This window comes from Belonocnema kinseyi, chromosome 4 (genome assembly GCF_010883055.1).
Source record: "Belonocnema kinseyi isolate 2016_QV_RU_SX_M_011 chromosome 4, B_treatae_v1, whole genome shotgun sequence".
Lineage (NCBI taxonomy): Eukaryota > Metazoa > Arthropoda > Insecta > Hymenoptera > Cynipidae > Belonocnema > Belonocnema kinseyi.
Window position 1 is genome coordinate 92,942,388 of NC_046660.1, and position 11,188 is coordinate 92,953,575.

General features: G+C 32.2%; 1 protein-coding gene across 11 annotated transcripts in view; it reads left to right on the top strand.

Annotated features, from left to right (window-relative positions):
* The window catches only part of LOC117170478 (MAP7 domain-containing protein 2), a 319,741-nt gene that overhangs the window by 112,786 nt on the left and 195,767 nt on the right, over window positions 1-11,188 (top strand). For 4 of the 11 annotated variants that reach the window (XM_033357182.1, XM_033357186.1, XM_033357185.1 and 1 more), the window contains exon 1: window positions 1,318-2,719. The exons of the other annotated variants lie outside the window; for them this stretch is intronic. In XM_033357182.1, the coding sequence (XP_033213073.1) occupies window positions 2,518-2,719 (202 nt within the window). In that variant the 5' untranslated portion in view covers window positions 1,318-2,517. Of the gene's footprint in view, window positions 1-1,317; window positions 2,720-11,188 lie in introns of those variants that run through there. 11 annotated transcript variants of the gene reach the window in all.

Sequence of the window (11,188 nt, forward strand, 5' to 3'; positions counted from 1 at the left end):
TTACTTCTGTGAAAGAAAGCATTTACAAAATCACACTGTAGTAAAAAATAAATTTGTAAAAAAGAATATTGTAGTTATATAATTATATAATTCTGTTTTTAAATTTAAACATTGCATCTAAAGAGTTCGAGTGAATTGGAAATAAATTTTCTATTATCATAAGAATTAATTTTGTAAACGTAGAAAAAATTGTTCGCCTTTCAAAATAAACTTTTTGTCGATATCAAAAAGAACATTTTTTAAAGAATACTTAAATAATTATTCAGCTACATAGTTGTTTATAATTTAATATTTTCACTACAGGGCAATTTTCAAGAGAGTGCAATGTTTTCTGACAACTTAAAAAAAATGTTTTAAAAAATTTTACTACTACATTTTAATTTTTTTTTTCATGAATGTTGTTTTTCGTTAAAAGACATAGTTTTGATAATACTGAATGCTTTCTCAATAGTTATTAATAAAATAACTTAAAATTTTAATTTTAAGTTTATGGAATGTATATAATTTAAAAACTGAGATATTAACAAAAGAATGATACTTCCAATTGTAAAACTGCGTACCTACAAGACATTATGTACTTTTTATAGATAGATTGATTAAAACTCACTGATAATTGGGGGCCGAAACGTGTGAAACATCTTAATTGATATAATATCACCTCACCCTAAACTATAAAGCTCAATACAATTTAAAAGTGGATCAAGAGCGAAAAATTTTAGAAAAAACTGGAACATACGAGAATCACTGTAAGAGATTGTTGTATAATTGTATAAAATTGTATAATTTTTCGTCCATAAAATGTTCATATATCATATTTATACATTGTTAAATTGGAAATAATCTAATTCAATATAGTGAAATGGTTTTCTTGGACATATTTATATGTTTGAATTGGGAATAGGTATAAGTTGGAAGACAAAGGGAATCTCTCCACAGGGGATGTAGCATCGAGGGCCTGGAGCAACTTCAAATCCAGTGAGGGGTAGTGTCGCTGTACACTAGAAGGGGAAGGGTACGCAGGTAGCCGTGGATGAAATGACGACTACTACCCACATTGACAACCGATAAATGAAAAATTCTCTCAAGAATTAAAACTACCTGTTTGTCTTTTTTTTTGCATAATGTTAAGTCATAATCGCGAAAACTGTTTTCACTTGAGAAATCAACATACACAATACAGATTTTCATTCAGATTCGGAAACCCATCACACAACTTCGTTATGCGTTCGGCCAGTACCGCCGTCAGTCGTTAAGTCTAGTAAAGTCTGAGCGCGCGCTGTACACACCGACTCGCCAGTCTGCTGTTGACCATCGAAAGCGAGGGATCGTATCGTGTTCGGGTTTTCTCTCTCGCCACGAGTTTTGACTGTCACCCAACATTTTGACAGATGCTCACAAATCTGAAAATTTATTAAATCACAAAATTAAATTTCCAGCGCTTAGTCACCCATCCACGTAAATTACACCGCGATCAACCCTTCTTCAACAAACTCACCTCATCCCAAAATCGCGATTAAAAATAAGAAATTTAAGGAATATCTCAAACTAAAGGGAGTTCTTAAAAAGTGTCATAAAAATAAAATAAAAACTGAATCCGGCTTAAAAACTCAGCATCATTGAACAGTTGAACACATTCGAAACATCGAAGGTCGCGCCGCACTTGTCAAAGTCGATCATCACGCCGGTATAAATAACAGTAATGAGCAACCAGGTGTGCTTTCGAGGTCCTCTGCGATACTGATAGCGATTCTTTGAGCACGAGGCACTCGTGTTTTACGTGTGTCAACGACCCCTTGGTGCCGTTGCAATCGATCCCTGCAGTATCGACTGTGCGTGATTTTGCGTAAGATACCATTTTTTCGCGATAGAAGAGTTGACTGAACCAGTGAGTCATAAGGTTCTTTGGGATTATTATTATTATTGTTCTCACTGTTATCAATATTATCTATATTAGCTCACTTACTCCCGAGTAAGCCAAGATGAATCAGCGTGCCGGGTCAGTGAAAAATAGTTAATTCTTCGAACTGTGCATCTCTAGTTTCAGAAAGAGTGATATTTGTTTACTTTAAAAAGTGCAAGTTTATCTATTTTCATCACGTCTATTCAGTGAGTTGTGCCTCCGTTTATAAACACTATAACAAGAAATATAATGCAATAAAGAATACTGCATAAGCTCCAAATAAAAAGCTTTAATGTCCAATATAAACTTGAAGGAATTTCGGCAAGCAACCCAAGGCCCGAAAAAGGTTCTCAAGACTCGTAGGACCCATCAAATTTAGATGTTTGGACACACGATAATAAATGACAAGCTGCTGTGAATGAGCACCAAGTAAAGCATTTGGAACGAGAATCCAAGATAAGAATTTGTGATATTTTGAGGTCCGCAATTGGAATTGGGCCAGTGAGTGAGCAAGGTAGATAGAAAAAGGAGTTATCAAGTCCAGCAGAGTGTCGGGGATTAGGTCAGAGCATGCGTCGCCGCGGGGAGGCGAGATTAGTACCTGTAGCAAAGCGAGAATGTTGACTGCCCGATCGGGGCCTCTTGGGCTCGGAGTGCCTCGAACCTTGGGGCCCGCTGAGGGTAGCGATCATCTTTTTCTACTGCCTGAGAGAGCCCTTGGCATGGACAGCACCCACCTTCGTCAAGACCTAGCAGGACTCGACTTCAACCTTCACCTCAACTTACTCCACACGGCGCCTAAAGGCAACGTCTGGCTATGTAAGTTGGGCCTCACGAGTACTCTGGACCGTAATTTGCAAACATATTCTGAAAAAAATGGTTAAAAATTAACAGCCGCGCAATTTTTCCAATTTTTCACTCCCTAAATCACAGGGATCAACAGTCCACCCCCCTTTTGACCTAATCCTCCTTTTTTACCCCTTCTTATATCCTGTCCTTTTTTCTCACTTTCATTGGAAAAAATCCTTTAAAACACCTACAGTTACGAATTTGGACCCAATTTTCCACTTTTTTTCAAAGTTGGGATTGAGTTAAAACAAAAAATCATAAACAGAAATTTAGCACATTGCAAAACAAGACGCTTTAAAAGATATTCGTTTTGATGATATTAATTTCTGTATTGCCAAAACAGTGGAAATACGGATATTGATAACGAAAATAGGTGAATAAATTTTTTAAATAAAATTAATCTAAACACGAATATCAAATTCAAAATGAAACGCTTTTAACTCAAAATATGACAAGTAACAACGTTACATTTTGAACAAAACCAATTTCAAGCCAAAAAGACTTCTTTCCTTAAAAACAGTTGAAATTCCAACCCGAAAATGTAAACATTCAATAAAAAAGTTTATTTTCAACCAGCAGTATTCTTAGTTGTATTTCACTATTTCTTTTAGTAGTTTTCAAGTTCTAATTAAAATTTCAGTAGAAAAAATTACCTTTTCACTCATGCATAATTTAGAGAGAAGGAACATTTTCAGAGTTTCATTGTTGATTGCAAGGCCCTGATTATTGGTCTTCGGAGTATTAGATCAACTCATTTCTACCACCGAAAATTATAGGCATAATTGGACATTTTTTCGTATCTGCCATTGCTTCCAAGAGAAAGTAGAAATTTTGATTGTAAGAAAAAAGTATTCTCCTGGCTACAACATTTATTTAGAACGTTTCAAACTTACCAGACATCTTTATTATCAAATTCGAAGAACAAAAAAATTTGAAAAAGATTTAAAGGTGCGTTTTTTGAGAAAAACAATTTTTAATTTCATTCAGAAGACGATAAACTCTATTAGAATCAAAAAGAAAATAACAATTATCTCAATTAGGTCAAAAGTTATAGAGGTATAAAGAATAACCTTATTTTTACCGGGTAAGCTGCTTTTGGGTCAACTGAATATCAAGTAGAAGCAATGCATTTGCAATTAAAGTACGTAAGTAATTAATTTGATGTGTAAATTGTTATAAGCAGTAAGTCTAATGTGTTTTTTTTTTTGTTATAATCATTTTTTGTTAAGGAAAAAAATTTCTGTGTTTGTTGTTGACCTAGAATTAAAAAACAAATAAAAATCAGCCCCGAGAGATCACTGAGGAATTTATTCAGATTCAATTTGTTTAACAAAAACCATCTGTGCAGCTAGAACTTATGAACAGGACGTTCCCACCCCTAGACAGTAACTTTTTTAAATTGAATGGATTCTAAATGAGAATTAAACAACAACAAAATCAGACAAGAGCATCTCCAAATGTTAAAGTACCAGCCGAAATGCTGAATCTAAAAAATGGTATCACTATTTAAATCAAACTTAATTTTTCTCTAGAATTATTATAGTGACATAATATTTTAATTCCATATTTGTGTTATTGGCAGAAAAAAGGATATTATTTAAAATAAGGCAATTCTTGGTTAAAGATATAGCAATTATTTAATATCAGTGAATCCGTGGAATCATGTATTTCTGGAATAAATCCTTTTGGTCCGACAGCATTTAAAAATCAATAGAATTACATTGAATTCCTGGAATTTCTATCAGTGAGAATAGGGACTGTATATTAATTTTATTGATTTCCATGTGTTCATTTCGCAGTTTCCATTCTTGTGAATATTTCCCTGTGATTACAATTATTATTATTATTCTATATACATATTTCCATTCCTCCAATCAATGAATTTGATAATTCCATATTTTAATGGCGTGCAATTTTAAATGTATGGAATGTTCATCTAATACAATATTCAATAAAAATATTAGAATTAGAATTTCATACAGTAAAATAAAAGTAACTAATTAAGTAAATTAAAAGGTTATTTAAAACAATATTATGTGAATTAAAAAGGTTAGAACAAATCTAGATCTATTTTTTAAATATAGTACAATTCATTATTGCCTACATTCTATACCCATTGTTACTAACAGAATCTAGATTTTGTCAGTAATATTCTTCGCAATAAAAAATTAAGTGTAAAATTAAATGTCGAGTCGGAAGGTTAATTTATGTTGAATTCTATGCCAAGAGAAGATTATATATGAATTTAAAATTTAATTGAGAATGAAACAATTGAAATAAAACTCAATCATTGAACCGATGAATCTTTTTATTGAATATCATTGAAGATTCATATACAGTTCTTAGCATAATATGAGTTTCCACCATTATAAAAAAAGCAATTAAAAATATTATATTTTAAGGTTTAATATTGGATTACTTTTGAACTTATATCTTTTTCATATCATCATCACATTCGTTACTCAAAGAGCTCCTGGATTCATAATATGTTAAAATAAGATTTCAAGGCATCCTCGACCTCTTTTTATGATTTTTATTATTCCTTTTTGTCTTCTAAAAATGAATATCACTTCCAAATTATAGCAAATCCCCTATAAAAACACGTCAATACTTGGCAGAGCTTTGTATGAGTGTGCGACCTCGATCTATCGAATGTCGCATCGACCTTCGCCTTCCCTAAGATCTGGAATCTATAGATTTCCTTCCTTCATTTCCCCTTTTTCATCACGCAAGTGGGTGGTCCTTTACGAGTCTCGTCGGAATTAAACGCGTATCAACAAAGAAATCTACGGAACAAGGTTGAAGAAAACATCCTCCGCATAAATTCCAACGAACGTCCAATATTTTAAACGCCTGTAAAAATGAACACATCCGTTCTGGCATTCTTTTATCCAGTACAGTATCAGTCGAGTCAGACGCTTCCCTAGGCAGCTAGTGTCTTGAGGTAAACCAGTCTATTTTCATTCAATTTTCACCTTAGAAGGGTGTCAACCAGTTGCGATTCGCAGCAGGTTTGATGTCTGAGATTTTCTCTCACTACGAGTAAAGAGCCTTCCTTGAAAATGAAGTCGGTCGATTGTTTTTCTTGAAACACAGATGCAGAAAAGAAGGGGGTGCTGTGCAATTAACAGTTACGATGATAATCAATTACTAGGCATTCCAGACTTCACAGCTACAATTAAAGTTTCACTCTGATGGTCAAGTTTAACTAACTAGATCAAGACTTTTCTTTTGGTTGTGAAGGAAATGTAATTTTTAAGTTTTGAATGGTTTATGACAATGGTGACAACATTCTAGTTCATAAATGTTGGTTTATTTCTCCTATAGGAGAATTTGTTTTAAATTGTTCTAAATATATAGGTTTAAAACTCCACTTTTTCAAAATGATTCAGAGAATATTATTGATTAAACGGTAGGCACTGATCAATCTCCCTGACTAACTAATGTTCTTCATTAGTCGGAAGCAGGAAGGTGATTGCATTAAGGATTTCCTTTGAAAATCGTCTCTATACAAATTGGCCTTTTAAATAAGTAATTTATCATCCTTGAATTGAAGTTTCATCATTTATGTTGGTGCTAAAAAATTAATACGCTACTCTTCAACTCTAAAATATCCGCTTTTGAGTAATTAACTTCCAACTACTTTAAGTTCAGGGAACCTCAAGTTTCAGATTTGATAGCAAAAAAAGAGATTTTCAACGATAATTTTTACGTTACTTGCGGTTCCGTACTTTTTTGATTTCATTGACTTTGCATCTGGTTTACACAAAAGTATACCGTCGTAACGCATCAATTCTAATATATGTTTATTGCAGGATGGTTAAATCCTGAAGAAATGAAAATAATGAATTCAGATGGGTGGAAAGGCGCGGTAAAAAATTCTATCCAACTGTGATTACGACAAGCCTCAGCATAATAATGACTACGAAGTATTCTCATGCGTCACCGGATTACTGATACATTTGTCCACAAGGCGTGGTAATAGGTTCTTCTTTCCTTTAACCAAAGAGACTTTGGAATGCACAAGACTACCTCATTGAAATATTGTGATTTACGAGTAAAGTAGAGCCTTTCTCGACTAAATTACATTACATTCTCAACAGTTTTCCATTTCCTTATCTGAGTTCTTTTTTACATTTCACTTTCAAATTTTTTCAATGAAAATGGCAAATATTATCCATTTTTCAGATATTGAGGTTAAACTCAATGTTAATTTTAACTGTTAGACGACTTATATTGGAGACGATAAAATGAGCATTATTTGGCAGCGGTCCGGAAGATTCCCAAGGATACGACAGATTTATTTTGATTTTCCTATTTAGTCTAAGTTAGACTCGTGCAGAATTGTAGGCGATTCCGCCTTGCCATCGTGCATTGATTGCACTCAATTGGTTTTCTTTCTTTCTTTTTTTTCTTTGTTAGGTTTTTTTCTCACTCAATTTCATGGCAGCGTCCTTGCTGCGATCGATACTAGAAAAAATAAACCCTATTTTTATATGAGTTTTGCTCACCCTCAGGGAGCGGATCGATTTTGCTTTCTGATTCAATTTTTTACATAAAAAAAGTTCTTACTAATTCAAGTATTTTTCAGTCAACAGATCAATATTTATTGGAAAGAAGAGAACTTTTTTCGTCTTAGGAAACGTCATTCGGAATATCGTACATTGGTATAAAAAGTATCGAATAAAATCTCTTTAATGTTTTCAGCTTTATTACGTCACGTTATTATTCGTTTATTATTTTTAAGAGGGGTTTGTTATTGCAGGGCTGTCGCAACAATTGATTTCCTTCGATTTGCACCGTGCACAGGCCATAAAACCAATCCAGTTGCATAAAAACCATTGTCGCAATTCTTCGAAAAACTTCCGCGTCAACCAATCTACTATAATTAGAAACGAATCAGGCGACTTAAAACATTCCATTTTATCTCTATAACAATTGTAATCATTGCGTTTTTCAAAGCAGATATCTCTTTCGATGTTCATCAAAAAATTATGTAATTTTAATAATACAGTGAAACTCTTCTACAGCGCCGATTTTGGGGCTGATGGTGGGTGAGAACTAACTTATTATAGCCCACCCTGATATTGTTTGTTCACCTATCGGCGGCGCGGCCTCAATTCTCGGAAGGGCTACAGAAGGGAGGGCTATTGAAGGTTTTCACTGTAATTTTAAAGAATTCTTCAATTTTGTTTTCGGTCTTTTAACCTTTTTCAATTCCTGATTGCGTTAAGAAATAATAAGCAATATTCAGTAATTTTAAATAAACCTTTACCTTTGGCTGTCATTTGTCGTAAGAGTACATCAATAGTTAAACACAATCTACATGAACTCTATGGAAAACGGCTGTTTATAGTGATTATATATCTGATATATATTTGCATCTTCTTTGTTCCATCTTGTTTATTCTAGACGATTATAATTATGATAAACAAGAGGGTAAAGCGGCTCGAGGTGAACAATGAATCACCTAAAAGCCCATATTTTCGTCGTTGCATTAATCGATCATGTAAACGATCACTTTTGCTGTTTCGTGCTAGGCCCCGAAATCACATTCCCCTTCGTGATATGTACATTGCTTATTGGAAATCTCCTGGTTTTCTTGCTCGGTTAACAATGTAATAAAATTTTAGACTTTTCTAAAGTGTAATTTAAAAAACTTTTTGGTTAGATTTTGCTGCATCTCAAATAAAACCGCTAAAACCGAATATTCAGTTCAAAATAAATCTAACTTTTTTTCTGTGAAGAGCTAATTCACCATCTTGACAATGCCAAGACAGTCGATCATAAAACACTTCCTTTTAAGGAGGATAGCGTTAATTTGAAATATTCACCTTTAAATAATTATTGAAGTTATTTTTCTGGAATATTATGATTTACTTTTCAATAGGAACAAAGTAGGTATCTTTAAAATTGTAACAGCCTTTTTTCTCGAATTTTTTAATTGAATTGAATTCTGGAATTTTTCTTTCTCAATTCTACCTGTTGCTCCTGGTAGGACCTGGTAGGACTGTAAAAAATACTTTTTAAAAATCTTAATGATTAAAGTATTTGAAGTTAGGTTGATATTTTGGAGAAATTTTTCACTTTCCGTTGTTTTATTTAACGTCACATATTAAATTTCAATTCAGTTGAGAATTTTACATTTTTGTACAATTTTAGACATTTCTGTACTAATTTCACGCCGCTGCGCGTGAGTCCATTTTTTACATACGTTTAGCGTACTAAAATCCTACAACCTTTTTTTACAGTGTACTTAATGTCTTTTTGGCGTGTTAGTATCTGCACAACTGGCAAAAAGGAACAAGTTCAGTTCACGACCCAGCTTGGTGTAAAGTGGAGCAGTATGCCAATAAAGTCCAGTAACATAACATAGTTACAATTTATTTGTTTTGCTTCAGCAACTTTGTAATCAGTCCGTGTTGCACTTCTTTTTTTAACTGTTTAATTTTAAGTTTTAATTGAAATACTAGTTTTTTAAAAGCTATGCAATTAACGTATTTACATTTTAACGTGATATCGAATAGTTTATCACTACAGTCAAATCACTATAGTTTTTTTATTATGTTAATGCTAATGTTATGTCTTTTTTCTGTTCTAGGTGAGTACAATGCAAAAGATAATTGTGGTTCGTCAACTTTTGACCAATACATTTTGTGAGTAATAACCCGCAATTTACGGATAACAGCATACTTGAAATACTATTTCCGTTCACTTACAGGCTATTATTATGTTGGGTTGTATTACATTAGAGTTAATTGAATTATAAATATGCAAAACTTGTACACGAAGGGAAATTTTATAAGATTAATTCACAGAACTTCTCCTTGACTTTATCACGCTTTGGCACGAGAACTAAGATCTCGGAACCCTTGTTTTTAAAGCAACGATCTCGCAGTTTCAGATCTCGAAATTTTAGAGTGAAGGAACCAATTACTGAGTGGATACCATGTATGGAGCAAACAGTTGATTCTTTTAACTTGAACGTGTAATGTTTGAATTTCTATAGATAGCAGGCATGACATTAGTTTCAATAAAGGCCGTGAAACAGGAAAGTTAATCGGAAATGTCAAAATAATTGAAACAAAAAGAATTTAGCCATTGCAAACGACAATAGTAACGTCCTGGATCATGGTGCCTTTATCCTACGAATGAAAGTAAATGATTTGATTATTTTATAGAATCAATTTCGTTACGCCTACAATGACAAGAATTAAATATAAACTTTCTCTGAATATTGTAATTTAAAAATTCAATATTAGGTCCTTATATCGCCAGAATAAATACGTGGGTGAATTTATTTCGCGGAGTAGCAAAATGTGTATGAAAAAGTGCATATTTTTCATAGTTTTTTGTATTTCCGTGGATCCCAAATTTTTTATAATTTTTTGTAGTTCCGAAAAGTTTTTTTTTCAATGCAATTTTTTTCGATTTAAAATTTTTAATTTTTTTACTTTTTTGCGACCTTTAAAATTGAAGTTAAAAAAAGATTACCGTTGGGTTAATAGAATACAATTAAAAAGTCCAACTATTTGACGTTGAAAAATTTCTTCTTTTTTGTTAAAAAATTGATTAATTGGTTGAAAAATTTATTAATTTTGTTGAAAATTCAATTATTTTATTCAAAAGTCATCTTTTTGTAGGGAAACCCCAACTGTTTTGTTAAACATCTACATTTTTTATAGAAAAATTGTCCTTATGAATTGAAAATCCATCTTTTATGGTGGAAAAGTAATCTTTATGGGTGAAAATTAATCTTTCTTTGTTAAAAATTAACTTTTTGTATCTACTGTATTTTCAAAAATTTATCTTTTTCGGCTTGAAAATGTAACTGTTTGGTTGAAATTTAATCTTTTTTTTTCAAAATTTGGGCTATTTGCTTAAAAATTCAACTTTTAAGGTTAAAAATTCAACTATTTGCCTGACACTTCAATTACTTTATTAAAAATGCATCTACTTTACTTGAAAGTTCTCAACTATTTGGTTATGAATGCATATGGTTAAAAAAATATTATTTTGTTTTAAATTCAACTGTTTCATTGAAAATGAAAAATCTTTCTTCTTGAAGTCTTAAGGATCTAAAGCATTTAATATTGAATTTATTACTTTGTCTATATTAAATTCATTTAAAATTATTTATTTCTGCGACTGTGAAAAATCACCCAATTTCCTCTGTTTCGATAGCATTTTGGGCTTTAAATTCCGAATTGTAAAAGAATAATTAATTTCATATTCAAATGATAAAGACTTAAATTTAAAGCCTGGCCGTATTTGATTTCAAATTGGGCAGACTGTGCATTTTTAATAGATTTATAAACTGCTTGTATTTCACAGATTCATGAAAAAATGCATGGACATAAAAGAAGCTAGAGAAGTATGCCAGGACAGGAAAGTATGGCGGCAAATAGTTAATAAAAAGAGTGTCAGTAGAGTGAGTGA